We start from the raw sequence: 23,110 nt of genomic DNA on the forward strand, positions 1-23,110 counted from the left end.
AAACTGATGATATTGGCATAAGAAAAGTTTTATGACCAAAAGGATGCCAGAAAATGCCTCAGAAGGCATGGTACTTCATGACCTGAAGTACCTTCAGTCTTTCCTTCTTTGTGTTCTCCACATTTCCAGTTATTTCTGTCTTCTCCCCAAAGATGAGAGTGAAGGCAGGGGAGTGGAAAGCATATGACTGAAAGATGAGGAGGGAGATATAGGGAGAAGGAAGAATGAGCACAGATGAGGGGAAGAAAAAGACAATATTTTATTTTTCTTCTTAATCTTATTTTGCTTTGTTTTTCCCCTTTCTTCTTTCTGTGTTATCTTTCCATTTGAAGTCAATCCACTGCAGAGTAATGAGAAGGCAGAAGGGGACCCCCGTTGCTACTTGACCCAATGAAATGCTGGCAGGCAGCAGACAGAGAATATTAGTGCAGTGGAAGACATAAGAAAAGGGCTTTTCCTTTTTTTTCTCTCTCCTTAGAGAGTTTCATAACGGAACAAGCCAATAAACCTAATCTCATCATGTATTACTGACTACTTAATGCAATAGTGTTTAGCACATCAGATAGCGTGAGCATCAAGTAAGCAAATGAACCATATGTTCTCACGTATGAGAAAGAATGACAACCTAAGTGATGCTGGATTTATTACAATTTCTCTTCTGTGTGACACCTCTCTAATACAATTTTAAATTGTTCCTACTCAACTCCTGGGAACCTTGTTAAGGTGAGCCTTTCTGAGGGGCTGTCCTACATGCTGAGATGTCCCAAGCAATCTGTCACTCTTCCATGTCATATGGAGTTGCAATAAACTAAACCCCAGCGAATGTCAGTGTTGTGCCCTCTCTCCCTTTCAGTTCACATTTTATTCCTGCCTCATGCACATATTCTGATTGATGTTCAGGATTTGATCCAAAGCCAGCTAATCTCATTGGAGTTTTTCCATTGACTTCAGCAGGCTTTGAATCAAGGTTCCTAATTAGGAGTTTGCACAAAAAATAATGAGAGAATGCAACCTTCTGTGCTTTTCTTCTAGTCCAAGATGTACTGCCATGCACATCATTACCATTGCCCTATTCTGGTGTGTATTGCCATAGCATACAAAAATACTAGTATTGAATGAAAAACATGCTGCACAAACACCAAATAAAAGATAGTTCCTGATCCCAAAAGTTTTCAACCTAAGAGTAACATTAGAGGTAGCAGATAGATCAGAATATGATGGGGAGGTGATGTAAAAAGGAGCAATAAGATATTGATTAACATGACAGGCAAATGGACTGTTGCCAGTCATGCTGCAGGCATGATGAACAAAGAGTCTTCTAGGGACGTGTTTCTGGGATCATTTTGAGTCTGAAGGGTTATGTGAGTGAAAGCATAGAAACAGCACCTTGAAAATGTGGCTAATGCTTGGCCAGCATGAAGGGTTTGTAGGAGGATACTAACACCTCTGCTTTAGCCGTAGGATTTTACTACAAAGAAATGCTGGTATTTCATTACTTCTTTTCTATGAGAACTAAAAATCTTTTCAAATTTTCAGCAAAAGGAGGAGTCTGCTTAAGGGACACACACATTTTACTCACTGTCCTGGTTTAACCTCAGCCAGCAACTGAGCACCACACAGCTGCTCGCTCATTCTCCCCCCACCCCACCCCCCCCGCAGTGGGTGTGGAAGAGAATCGGAAGAGTAAAAGTGAGAAAACTCATGAGTTGAGATAAGAACAGTTTAATAATTGAAATAAAATAAAACAGTAATAATAATAACAACAATAATAAAAGAATAAACAAAAAAGTGATGCACGATGCAGTTGCTCACCACCTGCCGACCGATGCCCAGCCAGTCCCCGAGCAGCGGCCCCCCCGGCCAGCTTTCCCCCAGTTTATGTACTGAGCATGACGTCCCATGGTATGGAATGTCCCTCTGGCCAGTTGGGGTCAGCTGTCCTGGCTGTGCCCCCTCCCAGCTCCTTGTGCACCTCCAGCCTTCTCAGTCGGTAGAGCACGGGGAGCTGAAAAGTCCTTGACTAGTGTAAGCACTGCTCAGCAACAACTAAAACATCGGTGTGTTATCAACATTGTTCTCACCCTAAATCCAAAACACAGCACTGTACCAGCTACTAGGAAGGAAATTAACTCTATCCCAGCCAAAACCAGGACACTCACACATTAAAAAGACACAAAATTTCTATGATCTGTGTTATTTTGAGCAAGGATGTGGGTCTAAGGCTTCAGTGAACCACATACAGTCCCTACCATTATTGCTCAGATTAAGCATAAATTCAGTAGCCCACTGAGGATTGCTCTAGGGTTTCCTATAAGGCAACGCGTAGCCCAGTGAACAGGCACAAGAAGCTAGAGGTGATGAGAGCTAAAGACATGAGAGCAAGGGCATATGCAGCTGAAAGAAGATGAGTCATCAGCATGGAAGTTGAAATCACTGAAGGTGAACACTGTTCACCTCCAATACTCTATATCTGTTATGGGTGTGTGCACATGAACATTCTGTCCAGGGTTTCTGAAAGCAAGCCAGTACCACGCTGTGTACCTGGTGTCAGTTGCTTATTGTATGTACAGAATACTTCAAAGTTAACAGCAGCTTTTATTGCACTTTTATTTTTGAAATATGTTCTGACAAGCAGATAGCGAAGAAGATTCCTGTAAGTGAATTGAACTCCCACGCAGAGGGTAATTCAGGGCGTTATGTACTGTTTAAATTCTACTTAAGTCCCATATTAAGGGCTTAGTTTTACATCTGAAGTGAATTTGGTTGTATGAATGGCTGTGTCTGAACTCCTAATAATGTCTGAATCATAAAAATAATGATTAATGGTGGGATTAGATTGAATAGTAGTAGTGTGGGCATACCATCCTGTGCTGAAAGAACTTTTCTCTGATGTACCGGAGTTAGAAAGATTTCATAAAACCAGCAGAACTTGTTGGCAAATAGAAAAAATGGCAACCTTTTTCTTTGGCAATTCGGATCATTTTCTACCTGGATTCTCACCACAGAATTTCGCAACGTCTGGTTCCCAATCCTTTCCTTCTCAGTGTACTACTTTATCACTATTTTTTTCTGCTATGAATGTTCAGACTAATCAACGTATGGCTACATAAATACGATATTCCATTGCGTCCTGTCCACAAGGTAGACTAATAACCAACAAATCTTTCTTTTTGCCTGGACGTGCTAAGGTATGGCTCTTGTCTCAGTCCAGGATTATACTAAATCTCTCCTTTCATGACATCCACTGTTTAGATGTTTAGATGCAGATTTGAAATAGGGCAAGAACAGACACAGGGAAAAGAGCCATAAACAGGCCATATCTTGTAAATATGACACAAGACCAAGTTCTCTATGTGGGAAAAGACCAGAAATGTACGTGTTTGTTTAACGCAGCAGATGGGGGATGAACAGGCTCACAAGCACTTTAAAACTAGCACAAGGATTTAGAAAACTGAAGGGATTAAAACATGTCAAGCAACACTTTTGGGGGTTGCTTGTTTTGTTTCATCACTTAACTAGTTGTTTGGTTGGCACGTCTTTCTTTCCAGTACACATAGAGGTGCTGTTGCCCAGTATTCCCCAGCTGCAAGTTTTGAGACATATTACTACAATAGATTTAGACACATGTCTACAGACATGGTATTTTTGCCACTTTTTTCTTTGGTCATCGCATAAGAACATCTGCCTCACGTTTAATACTTGAGTATGTTAAAGATAGGGCAAAACAACTTCCGCTATTTTATGTTAAAGGGAGTACCGTCTCCTGAAAATACTGTATTTTGTCTGGAAGCTTTATGATGGAGTATAACTCAGTTCAGATGTCTGTATATATTTACATAAAATAAATATTTGTGGTCCCAAATTGCAGAGATTCAATGCAAAAATAATGTTCCTTTTTCGGAACAGAGGGGAATTTTAGGAAATAGCAGTGTTATAGTGTCATAGTGTCACCTTCTATCATTGCTAATAGTATTCTTTTCTAAAATATTTTAATAAGACCATTCAGCTAGATTGTGTAATTTTGTTTTGATCCAAATAGTTAACACAGAGTTTAATGACGTTTATTTTATTTCCAGTTAATTGTCAGTCAACTCTGAAGCTCATTTATATCAGCATGCAGATAAGGAAAATTTTCTTTTAAGCATAGTTTATTAAATGGCAATACTATTAGCATACAAATTACACTCAGAATAGGATAAACAGGTACAAAGATCATTAACATATAATACAGACAGTCAGATCTCAGATGGGACTCAGTGGGACCTTTTCAAAAATACCAGAGCTGTCATCAGCAGGTACAATTCATTCACTCAGTCAAACTTTACTCACATTTACATCTGCATAAATCACTAGTAATTCTGAGTCACTTGAGAGCTGTGCTCATGTTTCTGCCCCTCGCTTACTTCCCCCCGTACTTTTTAATCCAGCCTCTCTCATGCCTCTCAATCTTTGTAGAATTAGAAAAGTCAGTTATTGTCTCAATGTCTGCTAGCATATCTGAAGAAATTTATAAACAATATATCTTTTCATAGCCTATGAGAGCAAGAGTGTTTTTGCTCTTGAGCAGTAAAGTGAGACAGAGAAGACATGGTTTCAAATAGGATTTCTCAGATAATAAAAATTACTTTACCTCTGATTTCATCAGATCCAGCATACTCCCCTTTTATCTGCACAGTGCTATGATGATGACTTCAATAACCTTATGAGGTGTCAGACACTTGATATTAGAGGCAGACAGGAGAAAAGAAGAGTGAATCTTTACATTAAGTATCAGGGTTACTTTATTTTGAAAGGAATTATTTTATGCCCTTGAAGAGATATCTACCCTACTGGCAGTGCTGAAATCTGCAAAAGTAGGCTTGATTCACCCCCAGTTTTACACCATTGCAGCTCAACTGATTTTGATGGGGATTTCAAAGACATTTGCTGTATTGAATTAATGCAATCCACATCCATGAATTAAAATCGCACCTCTCTCTAAAACAGATTGGCTGAACAATAAAACAGGGCACAAAAATTACCTCTGCTGCACTTTAAAAATCTAATGAGTTGACACCTCTTTCTTTTCTCATATTTTATTTTTCTATCAGCCTTGTTAAATACATATTATTCTTTCATGCTCTTAAGATCAAAGCAAATAGCCATCAACAATCTTTTGTTCACATGAGACAACACTTTCGGAGATGGTTTGTTTGGCCTGGTTAATTAAAAGCTGTACCTATCATCCCTGCTTGATTTCTCAAGTTCTTTACTTAAAAAGTATGTGTGACAATTTTAATGAGCTCTCACTTCTTCCCAGTCTCATGTCTTCTGCAGAAACATTGCAAACTCTTCTTTTTGAACATGACGCGGTTTTGACTCCAGCAGATCTTGGGTAGGCTGTTTGTTTTCCCTTTCTGTGGATAATGCTTATCTCGTATACTAATGGAGTCACTCAGAGAGGACAAGGACATGGATCAATCCAATGGAATGAGTAGATTAAAAACAAATAAAAGGACGTCGTTTACACTATGCTTAAATAAACTGGGGAAAAACTTCTCACAAACTGTTGTGGGACAAAAGGTTTGCAGAGGCTCAAGGAGCTTCGGATTCATTCCTGAAGACAGATTTCATCCTGTTTAGAAAAGCACTATTTCTAGGTCCAGACCCTGGGTTACAGGTCACTCGGTGCTGGGGAGGGACTGTGGTACCTGCTGCTGCATCCCACCCTGCCCTCCGCCCTCTGCCGCGGGCATCCTGCAGATGGGAAATTGGCTAGACATGCCTCTGAACTGGGCTTTAAGAGCTGCCTTATGTTCCTATGATCCGCATGAAGTGAACTGCATCCAACATATCCATCTTTTTGCAGGTAAGTTCCCAAGCTTGGTACATATGGAATGATATTTCTGGGCATTTCTGATTAGCCCTTGTGTGCAGGAACTTTGTATGGACTTATGTAACTGGACTTTCATCTCTTCTTTTCCTCATAGCAACTTTGCTTAATTGAGCTATTTACCCAGAGGTAGCACCTGTGTAATTCAGAGAGGAACATAGGCATTAGCACTAGTCTGATAAGTATTTAAGCATTTTATAAGTCAGAGATGTGACTTTAGAGTTAGGCTTATGCGTAAGCAATCCCTTGCTGCAACAGGGCTTTAGTCACAGCTGTGTCCCAAGTAGCTCCTTCTTTGCAGAGATGCATTTATCAGATGTGCTTCAGATCTTTTGCTTTTTGTCCCTCGACAGACACTCATTTACTTATTGAGAGAAGTCCAGTTCTCCTGGCAGACAAAATATTCTACTTGCACTATATTGGACAAGTTAAACTTTTCTGTCTTGTCGCAGTACTTGGAATTACCTTGTCTTCTGATGCAAATGCTAAGAATTACTATCTATAGCCTTCACGCAGTCTAAAATGTTGTGAAAAGTAACGGTTTTCAGCAAGCCTTTCAGCAGGTGAGACATGCGTTTCACAGCTGCTTTTTAAATCGTTTGTTAGAGCTTGATCCGAAGCCCATTAAAGGAAATATTCCCATTGCCTTCAGAATCACAGTTCCATTATTTGAAAGACAAATGGAAGAGGATAAAGTGCAGCCCCTCTGAACCCACCCCCGGCGTAAAGTCGTGGCTCTGAGGAAGTTTATGGCAACTTTGTTGTTCATGGCAGCTGGGTCGGTATTTCACATTGCTTTTTTTTCTTGCATTTGAAATGCATCATCTTTATTTTCTGCTGTGCTCTGCTTTCTCATCCCTCTCTTGACACAGACCTCAGTACAGCTGAAAATCACTCACTTTTTTTTTTTCTTCTTTAATTCCCTTCTCCGCTAACTAATTACTCTGGAGTCCTTTGTGCTTTTACATAAATTCTGCCTGAGTATCTTATTTACTGCTAGCTCCCTAATTGTCTTTAGGTAGCATGACCTCTGTTTCAAACAACTCTGAAGCTTTTATTAGCTCATGGTTTCTCTTAGCTTCCCGCTAAGCTCCGTTTTGATCCATTCAAAGAGCCATTCCATCCTCAGCCTGCCCAGTTACTGAAATGTTGCTTCAGAACAGTATTTCTTCAGATCAAATGTTACCTTGTCAGCTCTTGAGTGGGTACAAACACCTCTTAGTGGATAAACCAGGAAGCTGGGATTATTCAGGTCTCAATTCCTAATGAAGAATACAGGGAAAAAAATCTGAGCTAGACATGACAACACTTCGGTGAAAAAGCCCTAGCCAGAAATCCATAGGGGGCTAAGCACAGAGCCTGCGCATTCAAAGATTCTCCCCTTTATTATTCTGTATTTTTACAGTCTGTTTTTCCTGTGTATTTACCTACACTGGAAGCTTTTGGGGACCGGGGTTGTCTTTTTTTTGCCTCATGCCCTCTTCTGGATTCCAATTTGTACCCGGAGCTTTTCGGTGCAACTGCAGTAAAAACAACAGGGCATCAATATTTGATGGTGAGAAAGATGCTACGGTGACTTGTTATAACTTACTATTCAGGTATCCAATTTATGAACGTTTGCTGGTTCACACTTGAATATCTTTTGATACTGTTCGATGAAGCCACCGTATGTTAGCTAACCAGCCAATTGAATCAACTGTTTTATCACCAGCGGTTTCTAATGAGGGTGTTTTCTTGTGGCTGGTGCAAACTGATGTGAAGAAACGCATCATTAATGCAAAGAAAATTGCAGAGGCAGAAGTGAAATACTTGCAAATGTTTCTTCATATTTAAACCTGCCTTTGAAATACTGTCTTCAGGTGTGTCCCCATACTGAGAGGGAGAGGCACCCGTAGTCTCTCCTTTTGATGCACTGTGTCGTGATGCCATCAGAAAGGCTCAGTTCTTTCTTGCTTATTCATCCTTCCTTATCTGAAAAATGTCATTTAGTTGATACATCATTATATTGAAGAACATACTTTGTTGCTTCATATTTTGCTCCTCTCCAGTTTAATATGGATATATGATGGATTATTAAACCCAAACTTATTTTCGCATCGTGCTACAAATTGCATGCAAACAACTGCTGCAGTATCTGGTGATTATTGCCAAGGTAACAAAGATTTTTCATTCAAGCTTAAATGTCTTCCCCTCTCAGCTCCACACCCCAGTGAGAGAGTGCCCGGCACCGCGGGGACATCTCAGCTTTTCTCATTCCTAAATCCACCTCTGCTCAGGAGCAGATCTTTCAGCAGGGTAAGGTCAGACAAGAGAGGGAGACGTGAAACTGGGGGGATGTAAGCGAGAAGACCACCAGAAATCCAAGTCTAGGGCTTCTCTCCATCAGCTGAGAGGCTGGGAGCATATAATGGGAAGCACAACAAGGTCTAATGTGTGTTACACATATAGCAACAAGAGTATAAATACCAGAGTGGAATGCAGCAAGACACTATGATGTTTTTTGTGTGTTTAATGGCTATGATATTACTGCCAGCTTCAACTTCTGCTCTTGTTATTGTTCGTTTCCTTAAATAATTCATTACATCATCCAATCTTATGTTGTTAGTAATAAATATTAAATACCCAAGCTGTGATGCATGAATTAGATATTTTCCTTTTTATAAAAGGATTCTTGTATGAGATTTAAATGTCAATTAAAAGAGGAATATAAAAAAATAATGCGGTGCTTCTGTGAGGGCTGGAATGAATGAAGGCTGGTTTCTTGTGGATTTGTGACTTACAGCTGGATTTTGTCAGATGTAAGAAAGCGTGGCGTTTGAGTGCAGCTCTTCCCCGGTTGGGTGCAGATTCTCCGATGCCTACTAAGGAGTGTGCTCATGCAGTAGCCTTACTGGCAAGAGAGGCTGTACATAGAGACCTTGACCCCATTTTCATGAAACTTCCAGGAACTTCATGTCTTTCAGCCCACTGTCCTTCTAAACTCAGAAAAAATTGATCAAGTACTTCAACATCTACCAGGTGGCATAGGTGGATGGAAGAACTGACACAAAATTAACAAAACATTACAGGATAATATTATTTTCTGTCCAAAGTTCATTGCTTACCTAATTCAGTTTTATTTTTAAATTCTCTACCTTTGATTGATATGTGTTCTGTATAGTTGTGAGCAAAATCCCAAAACCCCAAAGTGCTGTCTTTGTATGTAAAAGCAAAAAGGTGCCAGCCATGCAGTGAACGCTTACCTGAGGAAAACATATGCCAAACTCTGCACTGACTTGCATCCTAAAGTATCTCATTGACATGAAGAAGCATATGAACAAGCTTAGAAATTAATTTTGTCCATAAAACCCAGGAGTGGTCCTGGAATTACTATTAAATGCAATTTACCCAATACTCTGCAAACTGGTGTAAACAACATAGTGACTAATAAGGTGATTTGGGGGCCCTATGAGACAGCGATGTATTTGGTTTGGCTCCTTGGCTTGTGAGGTGGCATTTCAGCATCTCAGCTAGTCTGCTAATGTCTTTTAATAATCCTGACAAAATTGCACAGGCAGCTGGGCTCAGACACAACATTAGTATGGCATAGGAGCACTGGGATCTGGAAAAAAAAAGCCCCCCATGGTAAAATATAGCACAATTAGGTAACAAGTTAGGTCTTCCTTCTTTCTCTTGAGACTCCAGATTTTGCTGCAAGAAGGTCAGCTAGACAAGTTAATGGTCAACTCCAGTATGTCAATATAATATTCCTAATATAGATATCAATAATAAGCAGAGGTGAAAATTGGTTGATACACGGCTTGCTGTAGAAGAGAAAAAGTATAATGGAAGCATTTAAATATTAAAAGTAGCATTGCATTTCTGTTACAGTTCCTGTAACAGAAGTCCTTTTTTCTTCTTTTTTGTTTGTTTTTTTTTCCCCCAGGGTCATCTTACTCGAGGATGGCAGTCTCAGGCTCTATAACATCACCAAATCGGATGCCGGGGTGTACACTTGTATAGCAACAAATCAGTTCGGAGTTGCCAGAAATTCAGGGAACCTGATTGTGAAAGGTACTTTAGTATTTTCTTTTGTGCTTTATGAATATTAGAAAGTATGTGCTTTTTTTTCATTGGGATGCCCAAGTCTGCCAATCACTGCTAGTAGTGACAGGTTTTTACTTGCAGTTTAAAGCTGAAACTGAGCTCTCCACTGCCTGCAGCAAAGAAAACCTCATGACTGCACCACTCTGATGATCAATTTGTTTATCAGGGAGGTCTCCCAAGATATCCCCAGAAACAGGTAGTAACATGAATAACGATATTTGCACTGCAGTACCATTCAGACGTCGCAGGTATGGGCTGCCCTGTTGCAGGCGTTGGACAGCCAGAGTCTGAAACGACACCGAGGCAGTGTGGAGGTTCAGTGTTCCCTGTGCAGTGTGCTTGGATGAGATTATTCAGCTCATTTACAATTTATATCACATCTGAGACTGCAGAAGAGACTTTAAAGCTGGGGTGCCAAAAGGAAATCAGATGTTACGAAGTAAGCTGAAAATCAGGCGGGTTTATTTTCTTCAGCGTGGGGCAGATATATGTTGCACACGTTGCACTCCTGCAGATCCTGAAGCCACCCACGCCTTCTCTGCATCCCAGCTGCTGTGCGCTACTTTGGTAAATAACTCCAAAACAAATCAGAGCCAGGCAAAAACTCGTCTTTGGCCCTTCACAGGGCTTTTGATTCTGAATATTAAAATGGCCATCTTTGACAGCCCTCCCCCAGTCTAATTGCTGCATTAATGATAAAACAAGGGATCCGTTAGGGAATCTACTCTTTCAGACTAGTTTGTTTTCCTGGATATTGATACTAAGACACCTCATTTCACAGGATACCCCTTTGTCTGAAAGCATTTGCTTTTTTTGCTTATATTTTCTTACACTAGATTTTGGTTTAATTAAACCATTTCAACTGTTAACTACAGGTTGATGTAACTAAACAGATCTTTTTCCAAAGGGAGAATGAAGAACATCCTCCTCTCACATTACCATTATTTTCTTCTCCATTATGTATATGAGATAAAATTTTAATTCTCTCCTTAAAAAGAAAGTGACTTGCCTCTTTGAGAGTCATCACTATGAACTTGTCCGATCAGGACCATTATAAAAAGCCAAATCCTACGTCCTCTAAGACAAATTGACTGATGGGATCTGATGAGATGTGCCATAGTGCAACTAACTAGTTATGCATGGTGTTTCCCAAACTCTGTACGGATGTCAGCAAGGCCTGACCTGACTGCATAACACTTCCAGCTCCAATGGAAGTCATGCTTTCCTCTTCTATTTTTCCTTTCTCCCCACCTTGTTTCTGATTAAGGCACTAAGTGCAGGTAATTGTCTACCAGTCACATTTTGTAGCACTTGCATATAAAACAGAAATAACATTTAGGACTGGCAAACCAGGTTTCCTTGTTCTGTCCTTTCCCCCCCTCTATATTCACTGCGTGCCCTCACTGGGGGGGGGGGGGGCAAGTTTCCCCCAGGCTGCTGCTTTCTTTGCTCTCAGCTCTTCTCCGACTGGAGTGGATTTGTACAAAGTCATGGCTGAGAGAAGTGGGAGGCACAGGGTTCACAACCCTTGACTGGGAAGGACTTGACCCTGGGTCTCCTGTACTCTGGATGAGCGCTGTAACCATGAGACTCCAACCATTAGAGCAAAAGGTGGACAGCCCCCCGGTCACTGTTGCTTTTAGCAGCGTGCCGCTTGCCCAGGAAGGTGTGCACTCACAGAAGAGGACCTTTTGTGCAAGATCCCACTTGGGTGACAATCCTTACTTGCTGTCAGCCAAAGTTGCAGTGGGCACAGCCAGTGTTCGGGCACGTGGCTCTGCTCAGCTTCTCCTGTTGGTCTAGGCAATTTATTGAGCAGTCTCTGTTGCTTTTGGATGGGGGTCTAAGTCCTCCCACTGAAAACACTGGCAACTTCAACATCTAGTTCAGCTTTTCAGACCACCTTAGTGAGGCCAGGAATTTTAATTGAGGATGTTGTGATGCTTTAGTTGGAGGTGTATAAATAACTTCCCTAAGAGCCATCCTGTGATTATCAGTTTAAACATCCAGAAAATCATGTTCAGGGCTAGGAGACACATCATATCGAATGGTCACATCTGCTGTAATTCTCCTTCCCTCCAAAGCTGCAGCTTTGTCTGTGCTGGGGCTGATCTTCTGGTGTAACCGCACGCTCTGGCTCTGGTCCCAGTCCCGTGATGCTCTGCAGGGTGGTGTCTTCCCTGCAGTATTTTTCACCCTTCTTTGAAACACAGTTAAACACATTGTGGAACACATTGAAGTACATTATGTCCAAAGCAGTCCTTTGCTTCAAGTTTTTGCTGTGCTGATGGATGGTCTATCCCCATTAATAAGAAGAATTTGTACAAACTTATCACTCAGGTAGACTAGTCCAGAGCTGGAGGACATGAAAAGAGGTTTGTATAGATATTCCTATGAGCAGCGTATGAAATGACTATGCTCTGATCTTTGATCACTGACAGAAAAAAAAAAGAAGGAAAACTGAGGCAAACTTAGTATGTTTTTTTTCTCTTTGCTCCTGCACGATCTTTTCAATACAGACATTTTCTTATAAAAGTATTCGTATTTGTTGACTTTAAATGAGGAGAACAGGTTAAAAAGTGGAACTTCTGAGATTATAGTGAGCATATTAAGCAGTTTTGCAAAACAGCTAACAATAATAATGTCTGTAGTTACAAGAAGAGCTCATTATTAAATGTAATTTGTAACTCTTTCTTTTTTCTTAATATTCTTGTTTTCAGTGACTTCAGAATGGTTACTGTTGCCTGCAGGCATGACCTCCTCCCTAACCTACTGCATCTGGCAAAAATCTTTTTCATACTCATATTATGAAAGAGCAATTAGCCTTGATGCAGTGCAACGTTCAATCTGAGGCGATGTTACAGCACAGCTAGCAATGAATAAACCAAGTTTAGGGTTTAGGCAGCTCTGAGTTTATTAAGGTTATATACCATTTCACATATCACATACATACCTCCTAATGGAGCAATATGGGAAAGTCACATTAAAACATGAAAAAATATTTTGTTTGGCATTTATGAAGTTTATTAAAACACTGAGTAACAACATGGTATAAAAATGATCTTGTTTGTAGGGAACATTTGTTTTTGTTTCCCCTCTGGAGAAGTTTTGGCTGTTCAATTATAGGCCTCATTGCTTCAGCATTATTTTCAACTGAAATGTCGGAACTTGGAAAAGCATATCTAATGTGCAAATTAAGTTTATTGCTGCTCATTGAGTTGTTTATTCTTTGTGTGAGAAGTCTTTATTATACCTCCAGCATTCGCAACATCTTATCTGTTTTCTCTTCTGGAATGGGATTTGCCATATAACGCATGTCTGCAGTTGCTAAGCAAGATAGATAGATAATGTAGAACCAAGAGCTTTTAAGAAGCTTTTAAAAGTATTTGAGGTGGAAGTCTTAAAGACAACCCCATAAAAGAAGCAGAAAATGCCACTTTACATCAGTGGTGTCACTGCATATGAGCAGGCTAGAACAAGAGATACAAGAGGATGATAATACTGTAATAAAATGGATTTTTTTGCTAATACTACTAAAACCTCATACCTCACACACAAACTCAGTATAATTCACAAAAGGACAGTTTTCAATATTTATTTGGTGGAGGCAAATAGGTTCATGCCGGTAAGAAAGTAGACTTCTTATAATACTAACAGCATATAACTATCGGGATTTGTTGTGTTGTAAGAAGAAATCTTTATGTTCTGATATTCCAAAATACCCGTTTCACTAGAGGGTTCCATGGAATGCATTTTTTTCAAAATATTTCTCTTTTCCCTAAGGAGGCATTCCACAGGCTTTAACAGATAAGTGATCTCTGGAATTTTTATTCCTTCTAATAACTTTCCATAACAACAGGATTGCAGATGTCTTATTTCTGATCTCTTTGAATGTGTGATCAAATAATGACACAAGAAATTACATGGCAGAACTAATGAGGCAACCATAATATTATTGGAACCTTCTGATGAAGAAAAGTTTCAGAAAATTCCCAGCCAGTTTCATTACAACCAGCTGGAGCTAATGGCCCCTTCTTGTACAATAGACAACTGGCTTTGATGGAGGCTTAAAGATTTTACAAAAAACAGGACATTATTTTCTATTTGTATTCTGTGGGGTTTAGAATGTAACTGTTGAATCTGATTACAAATTCTATGCAATCCTGTTTGTATCATTCTTGCTTAGTCTTACTTCGACCTTTCCATAAAAATAAATTGATTTTATTGATAGTATTTTACTTATTTATAGAATGCTGTAATTGTACACAGTGCATTGTAGAAGAGTCAAAATGCACCGATCCTGGTGACCAACCATCCAATACAGAGAAGCAGGAGCTACAAAATGAGGTGGCATTAAGTCTTGTGGCAGTAGACGTGATGTGGGTCTTGTGAAGGGTAGATATTTTAAAGAGAAATTTGAAGGACAGGGAGTACTTGACACATGGAAAATGCAGTAGTGGTGCAAAGTTTTATTAATGCTGAATTAACTAAAGCAGAAAAGGTGCATTTCATCCCTGGCATAAGTGCCTTGATTTGGAGTTTTAGCAGAATACCCAATTCAAAGGGTCTCTTCAGGCTGTCATCAAAGCAGTGCAAAACAGATACATCCTAGTCAGCTTTAAGCAAGACAGATAAAATACCAGCAGCAGTTTATACCTGGCAGCAAGGAGCTCATCTTAGGCTTTGGGACTATCCAAGAGGCCTGGGAAGCTGGACCCTGTAACCACTGTTTACTCACATCCAGATACTGAGCTTACCGATGGAAGGCCCAGGAAACATGCTATTGCCCATCTAATTGATTGACATTGTAAACGAGCCTTATTAGGGCCAGCCCTCTCCATTCCCAGGGGCAGTCACACTGTACAGGAGACAGGAGCTGTGGAGGTGACCCTCTGCAGCGGTTTCAGGGGAGCCAGTTCCCACCTCCTGGTTCTCCCAGCTCCACTGCACAGGTCAGACCCAGGGGCTACATGGGCTGAGGGACAGCCCGGGCTGACTAGCCAGACCCTTCAACACCCTCTTGTAAACTAGGCATAACCTTTTGCATCATTTATGAGAGAATATGTGTGGAGACATCTCTCCTGCACAGCTAAAGACAGAGCAGACAGAACCCAAGTGGAGTCTGGAAGAAAGCATACCATAAACGTTCAGAGCAACGTAGAATTTCCACTTTGAGGTTGATCGTGGTGTTCAGGGGAAGACTTGCTTCTTCAATGCCATGTTTCATTGGCTTTAAAAGCTCAGTGTAGAGATGCACAAGGTTTATAGGTTTAAGGAAGGAGAGAGTCTTACAGGATGACTTTGAAGGAAGAGATGATGAGTTTGGAGGACCTTATCAGGTCAGCAGATCATGCCTCTCCAACTGCTAGTGGCAAAGAGAAGTTCCAGCTATCATGAAAGTAACTTTCCAATTTTTAACGTACACCAGGGCATTATTTCTTTTTTCTTTTTTTAACATATACAGCATTATTGCAAGTAATAGAATTTCTTTCCTTAGAGTGTAATTCACACAGTTCTAGTTCAGCTGTGAGAATAAGAAGTACAGGAGAAAAAGCAAGAAAAGAAAACTTTGTGGAGGTTCTCTGTAGTTCCCAGATATTTTTCAGCATTATTCTATAAAAGTTACCTGTACTTCACAATGGAATTACTTCATTTGAGATTTATGGAGCCAAGTTCTTTGCCAGCATGTGCTGAAATCAGTGGAGTTGTGCCAACAAAGAATATAGCCCTTGAATCATCTGGAATTTATTGCATCTGACACACTGCTTCCAGGGAGAGGAAGAGATTTCTCTAACCTAATGTTCAAGTATCTTCAAGACAGTCATCTGAGGCCTTCACGTTTCTGCAGTCCTTGACTTCAGACAAACCGATGGAGCTGCCACAATGATAGTTTGACGTAGTTGCGAAGAGCAATCAGAGTACGCAGAGAAATCTGAGAAAGCGCGTTCCAAGTCTGAGCTCTAACTCATGAGAACCTCTGACACTCGCTTAATGATACCAGAAAAAAACCACCTAATTTGTCTATAATAATAAAAATCAGACAAAAGTTCTTTGTTTTCCTTGGAAAACATTACCTGATGCCTGCAGCAGGTATATCACTGAAACTAGTGGGATCCCGTTTTATTTTAAAAGGTTAGCAGAAAATGCAACAATCTATCTTGTTTCTAGTTGACCACTGCCGTAACAGTCACTCACACAGTGCAGCTCAGGTGCTGGGAAGAAGCCCTTCAAGTTTCAGCCCATATTGCCTGTCTGTACCCACATATTAATCAGTTACTGCAATGATGGTGACAGTCTGAACGAAAAATGTGTTTGAAGGTAAGGGTTTGGATGCCCTATCATGCATGAACCCTTTGGAACCAAGGCCTTGGTAAAACCAAAATCCTGAATTTTCAAGTACGTTTCTAACACATAGGGTTAAACCAGAATGAACGCTGAACTAATACAGCTCGTGCAAATTTTCTTCTCCTCCTCTCACATTATTTTCAGAGCGTATTAATATTGTTGAATAGATTCTGCTTTCATTTTATTCATGTGCCTCTAAATTCTCACCATTTTGTAACACTTTCATGCACAAAAGCTTTATTCAAGGGAATTGCTTACAACAAAGTGGTTGTTCTCTCTAATCTATCTGCCAGTCATATCAACAGAAGTGAAGCCATATAAACCTATTTCTTTCCCCTTCAGCGAGCTACTGCTTCCCTTAATAAAAGCTGCAAGTTTGTTTCCCAGTGTAAGGGGTTAAAAAAGATTACATAAATAGTTTTTCTGTCTGTGAAGATATCTTCTTTGAAGCTGTAACGTGAGCAACACTGTGCAGTAAACTACCTCTAACGTTAATATAGATTAAGGATCTCAATGTATGAAGTAAGCGGAGTTGAACAGCAATTTTGCTTTTGCTGCAGTTTCCTATAAGGAGAGATTTTCAAGTTTGAAGAACCGTGGGCATATTTTTAACTGTCTTAATAATGAATTCTGCGCTTTTTGAGCTGAAATCATACCTGCTGACTATGGGCTTTACAAAGTAACATATGACTAATTTAGCATGTTGCCTCTGACATCCGCTTACTCTCAGAGGCACACAGCGTGTTCGTTGTATTGATAATGCAAAAGTAATAGGCTACACACGGGTGAGAGTGTTCTGAAATCATCACCGTATTAGAGCGAATTTTCTTTATTATGGAACATTTGGGCCAATTTTAAATCATTTCACAAATGGTACAGAACTCATTCAAAATCTACTGTTTTTATAAGCAAGTTAATAAAAAGGAATTTTTTTTTGTCTCCACAGAAAGGACTGTAATTACTATTCCACCTTCTAATATGGATGTAACAGTTGGAGAAAGCATAGTCCTTCCATGCCAGGTGTCTCATGACCCCTCCATTCACGTGGTGTTCACATGGTCATTCAATGGCAATACAATTGATTTTAATAGAGGAGTACATCATTTTGAAAGAATTGGAAGAGTAAGTTTTTTAAACTCCTTAGTGCTTAATGAAACTGTTTGCCACAGTCTTTAGACGACACAAATAATTATCATAATTCTTCCATCGCTATTTATATGCATGGCAAATCACTGTTTCTTTACAAGGGCTGCAGCCATTTATTTTTCTTTCTTAAATTTCATAAAGGCACTTGAGTTATTTGTGAAGCCATAATAAAAATGTCCACATGAAAGAAACTGATGATAGCTATGAATATTTTAATTTAAAAGCTGAATTTTTTATTAATATTGAGCAATTTATAAAAATGTCCAGTATGGAAAGCATGTTGTGAGTGATTAGTTTACTTTCTTTGTATCTCCAGGAATCTGTTGGGGATTTGATGATAAGAAATATTCAGCTACATCATTCTGGGAAATATGTGTGCATGGTACAAACAACTTTAGACAGTCAATCTGCAACAGTAGATGTAATTGTAAGAGGTATGTCTGTTAAATGTAGACACATATATCTTCTGGAGGAATTAGAAATTCTTAACATCCACTGTTGTTTAAATGGTTCCTAGGATATCAATTCAACATTTCAATAGTGAAATGCTATATGTCTTGTACCCTTGGCCCCAAAACTGGATTGAGATTCTGGCCAGCATGATCCTAGTGTGCAGCTAAGCCAGGGAGACCTGTGCAATTCTGCCATGGCCTCTTTGGAAGGTAAACTTTTCTGGCCACCCAGGTCAATATGGCAGGGCATAGGGAAGTCCTCCACTTTCAGTAGACTGCTGTCACCAGCTCCTTGCTGGGCATCTCTGGGTCACTGTGCAGGCTGGAAAAAAACCAAGAGACCTGGTTCCTTTCCACTGTTTGGAGATAATATGAAAAATTATTTTCTATGGTCAACTAACTAATCTTTTTACCGCCAGCGGCAAGAGAAATGCTGTGATGGGAGCAGACCCTCTAAACCCTAGCAGAAATCAGAAATCTGTGTAATGCACCATCTCGTATTCTTTCTAAACCTCAGTTTTGATTAAATTCAACAGGAATTCTGAAAATGTTGGATAGTTCAACAAAAGACACATTGGGTAACTTTCTTTGTCAGAAAAAAAATCATTCCCTTGTTTATATTTCTCATGTTAGTAACGTAACGACATTCATTTTCCTGACTCAAAACCCCTCATTAATTAGAAAAATGTAATACAGGTTTGAAGCCATCATTTAGAGATTGTGCTGCTTTTATGAAACTGCAGCTTCATGAATAACTCCACTGGCTCGAGAAAGTAAGAGTTGCCCAACCCAGCAATGAATCTTCTCTTCCTAATATCTTCATTTAAAATGCTAATCGTATTAGGCCCCCCAGGTCCACCAGAAGATGTTAAAGTTGAACATATTTCTAGCACTACTGCTGTGTTATCCTGGAAGTCTGGAATAGATAACAATAGTCCAGTCCAGATCTACAGTGTTCAGACGAGAACTCCTTTCTCAGTTGGATGGCAGGCAGTTTCAACAGGTGAGCAATTTGAGAGTTGCCTTGTATTTTTTGCATATACCATTAATTACTCCAAAAATACGTTGTAATTGACATGCTTATTTTGCCTTTAGTTCCTGAAGTCATTAATGGTAGGACTCACAAGGCAACAGTGGTTGACTTAAGCCCTTGGGTTGAGTATGAGTTTCGTGTGGTTGCCAGCAATAGTGTTGGAATTGGGGAGCCAAGCAGACCATCAGCTCTACTGAAAACTAAAGCAGCAGGTAAGTCCCTAGTTTCTGTCAGTTTTTTCCACACAGACACGTTGCCACCTCCCGAGTGTGAGAATTTCACTGCAGCAGAGCCACTCACTCCTGCAGGGTTACTTACATATCTGTCTGGCATTTCAGTCTGTGGCTGCTATGGCTTCATGACAGCAGACCTGCACTACCGATGCAAGGGATGCTTGGACATGATTGAGGTACCACACGCTTTGCTCTCTGGTTTGGAGATCACTTGGGCCAGCAATAAAGGCTGGAGCTGGCCCATGCTTCCTCCTTTTGATACGTCCCAAAATATATCTAATCCCCATGCCTGAACACACGCTGTCATTCAAGCAATTGGGAAACAACATTTGTTTTCTTCCAATTATAACCACATTTATACCCCGTTCAGGGACTTGCACAGAAAATGATAAAGCCAGCTCTCTGGCATATCCTAGCACAAGCATGTAATGCCTTTGCTGCAAAGCGTGTTTGGTGTCTGAGCATCGGTGGGGACAGGATATTGGCTTTAACTGGAGGAAATAAATTACAGCATCCAAAGCCCAGTGAAACTAATAGCTTCCACTGACTCCAGGACAGGATCCTTACTATCTGTCTGTCTAACCTTTACTCATTTATCTTCTGGGATTTGGAACCTCATAGGAAGAAGACTTATTCTTGGATGACTGACACTGTCAGTCCTTTGACCTACTCAGTTTGGTACAATTTACTTGAAGCCCAAACCTTTGGTTTGTTTTATGTTTCTCCCAGCCCCCTGCTTATCAACTCTCTCCCACCTATAAAATCAGTATTTATAGGATGGAAAGCAGTAAAATGAAAGCAGCTTTTACAATCCACTTTCACTTCTCTGTTTATCTCATTCACCAAGCTCTGAAGTTTGGCAAGCTGCATTTCAAGACAGAACTCAAAATACAGTAGTGTACATTATACAGCAGAAAATACATATATGCTTAGAAAGGGGGATCCATTTGTTTCTCCTAATACCTACAATATTTGTCCCAAGGCAGAATTACTTCAAAATGTATTAAATCAGTTGATTTAAATTTAATAAGTTCTTTTTCCTATTGTTGAAGCAAGGACTTATACTGAGTACTGATGCCAGAAAAAACAATTTGATCATTAGAACACCAATTTTGATAGATTTTGTCAGCTTTCCAGGTGCAGAGAGATATCAAATGAGTCTTATCAGCAGTCAGGACTACCTGGCCAGTGTGGTAGTAAAGCAGATTGCAGGCTGCTGCCAAGGGGCAAAGGGAAAAGCCTGAGAGCCTCCAGCCTGGAAAGATGCACTGATCCTGCCTGGGCTTAGGTGCCGGGGGAATGCATGCCCCAGTGGTACGTGACCCCTTCCTCCAGCAGAAGAACCACAGGAAACTTTCACATGCAGGGAATAAGGAGCAATGTGAAAAGGGAAGGCTAAAGAAAAGCTGGAGACAGGAGGAGGCCAGATTTTCTAAATTTCCCAGCAGAGCATCACAGATATATGTTCTCCATTACATGACTGATCATGAAATCAAAATTAGTCTTGAGAAGGTCTTTCTTGCTGTTGCCACCACGGAGCTTTGTAAAGTGTGATATTCAAAACAACCTATACAGTCAGTAAAAGCTTTCATCTTTTAAAGCGTTTTTTTTTATTAGAGGGATTCACAAGACTAGGGCTAGAAAGAGAAAGAAACAATAAAATTAATATTATTTATCATGGCAATAGCACAAGGAACATGATTTCCTTACAGTGTAACACTGTCTGAAGCTTAACAAAAGGAATAGAAAGACTCACTTCAGGTTTTAGTTGCTTAACCCCTTCACTGCTGTAAATCATTCTGTCTCAAAACATTGCTGTGCAGTGGGAGAAGTAACAGCTTACCTTTATTTTTTTTATCAGAATAGGAAACTGAAAACAGTATGACAGTGTGGACAGCAAAAGGCTGGCCATGAAAGGGTGAATTTGAACTGCGCTGTTATAATAGCTATTTTGCCGGCTGCAATCTGAGCATTAGTAGATTTGTGGATGCAAATGAGCCACTGTTCATTTCATTAAAATGGAGCTGAGAATTAATTGAGCCTCTGTTGGTGCACTCAGCTGTAACTTTTCATGTTTCTCAACTATGACCCAGTTGAGGCTCTGCTGAGCAGTAGTGCAAATTTTTTCCCCATGCAAATGTAGTAAGTACTGAACACATTTAACACATGAACTAACTGAGCATCAACTGGTTCATGAAATGCTAGGCTTGAAAGTCTGTTTTGTCAGCAAGTCTGTTTTGTCATTTTTTCCTTTAATGCTGTTCTTTTCAGTCTTAGATTATTTGCCTCTGATGTGCACAAAGACATTGACTGTGGGTGACAAAATTGAATACCTATGTTAAACTCTCCAAAAGAGCCTGTCCGTTTGCACTTGCACTCACTTTTATGACTGCACAACAAAATTATCATGAAAATTCTACATTTCTAGAGAGGATGAAAGATTTATATGTGGACTTGAATCTAGCAGTGGTAGTGGGTTCACATAAATTTCTGTGAACTTAAAGGGCTATTGCCTTTATTGCCTCTACCAGAGCTGGGCTAACGCTGGGTGGAAGACGTGGGGAAGGGCAGGCGGACGTGGCAAAACTTGCCAAACTCTCTGAAAAAACTTCAGAGATATAACTGTCCCATCTATTTCTGACCCTGTCCTCAGCCCTGTCTTAACACATCCAATTGTCAGACGGTGAGAGCTGAATGAAGGGAATGACAAAACAATCTTGAACTTTCTAAAAATAGTACCGAGGGTTTGGAGATGGTAAACACTACAAACGCCCTCTTATAGGGGGTTTCTGTCTCAGTCAGTTCCAGAGTTGTCCTCTTTTTTATACTTCTCCAGCAGCTGAAAAGGAACATGTTATCATCCTTGCAAGTAGATCTAAAGCAAACTATACAATAAGAACAAGGCTGGTCTGTCTAAATTCCATCCATTACATCACAAACCAGTTCCCCAAAACTGTCAATATTTATAGGCTAATGGGGTGGGCATGTTTATGGAAATATAGAGCAAGAGGCAAGAAATGTTGATATTTTCCTTGCCTCTCCACCAAGAGCCGTTTGAGTGATGAGAAGCACCTTCAGCCTGGAACACCAGCACATTGCTTGACCTCGACCCTGTACCTATGGTGCCATACACCTGGAGCAACGCTGGGGAAATCAAGCTCTAATCGATGAACTTTTGGACACTTACAGTGTTGGGAGAAGGAGAAAAGCAAATTAAGAGTTTTGAATTTCCTAAGAAAAGCATACAGCCAATTAAAAAAATTAATATATTGCTCCAACAACATGTTTACTGAACAAATGCATAATTAGTAAATCAGTAGTGTTGCAGCTACAGTCTGAATGGAACATCATTTTGCCAATTAGTTGATGAGGCATAATAATGTCAGATACTTGATGCTACTAGCTTCTTTAATTAATTTTTTGAACCAGGGTACTCATGTATCAAATACATCTGTGGCTTCAGCCTTATAAACTTGAAAATGTGTAAACACAATTTCAGTTCATTTAAAATGTACTGTTATATAATATAGTCCCTGTTCTACGTGTTGAAAGGCAGAATAGCTGCACGTGAGCTAGGAAAAACTCTAATCATCCAGTTGACAAGACCCCTGGCAGTAGTGGTGGGTAGTTGCGAGCACCAACGTCTTTTCTTCTCCAGTTCCTGTCGTGGCACCAACGAACATCAGCGGAGGAGGAGGGAGCCGTTCTGAGCTGGTCATCACATGGGAGGTAATCGTTAGCTCAGTTAGCCTAAGCTGTCTAATGGGGAAGGGTCCATGGGTGAAATCACAGCACCGCTGAAATCCAAAGGCTTTTGGTCATTGGCTTTGGCTGAGCCTGGATTTCACCCTGCATCTGGAGAGAAAACAGCCCGTAAGATATACAGCAAGTTTTCTGTGTTATAGCAAACAATTTATAAAAATAAACAGTTTAAGAGGCATGT

At 40.1% G+C, this 23,110-nt stretch overlaps 1 protein-coding gene and 1 long non-coding RNA gene across 4 annotated transcripts in view; one reads left to right on the plus strand and one right to left on the minus strand.

The window, feature by feature from the left end:
* Positions 1–23,110, plus strand: part of CNTN6 (contactin 6) — a 158,117-nt gene that overhangs the window by 122,945 nt on the left and 12,062 nt on the right. For all 3 annotated transcript variants that reach the window (XM_076346681.1, XM_076346682.1, XM_076346683.1), the window contains exons 12-17: positions 9,798–9,925; positions 17,250–17,425; positions 17,766–17,883; positions 18,746–18,904; positions 18,997–19,146; positions 22,826–22,896. In XM_076346681.1, coding sequence (XP_076202796.1) covers positions 9,798–9,925; positions 17,250–17,425; positions 17,766–17,883; positions 18,746–18,904; positions 18,997–19,146; positions 22,826–22,896 — 802 coding nt within the window. The remainder of the gene's footprint in view (positions 1–9,797; positions 9,926–17,249; positions 17,426–17,765; positions 17,884–18,745; positions 18,905–18,996; positions 19,147–22,825; positions 22,897–23,110) is intronic.
* LOC143164263 (uncharacterized) overlaps positions 20,754–23,110 on the minus strand; it is a 35,843-nt gene continuing 33,486 nt past the window's right edge. The window contains exon 3 of the long non-coding RNA XR_012996042.1: positions 20,754–23,022. This is a non-coding gene — a long non-coding RNA (uncharacterized LOC143164263). The remainder of the gene's footprint in view (positions 23,023–23,110) is intronic.

This window comes from Aptenodytes patagonicus, chromosome 8 (genome assembly GCF_965638725.1).
Source record: "Aptenodytes patagonicus chromosome 8, bAptPat1.pri.cur, whole genome shotgun sequence".
Lineage (NCBI taxonomy): Eukaryota > Metazoa > Chordata > Aves > Sphenisciformes > Spheniscidae > Aptenodytes > Aptenodytes patagonicus.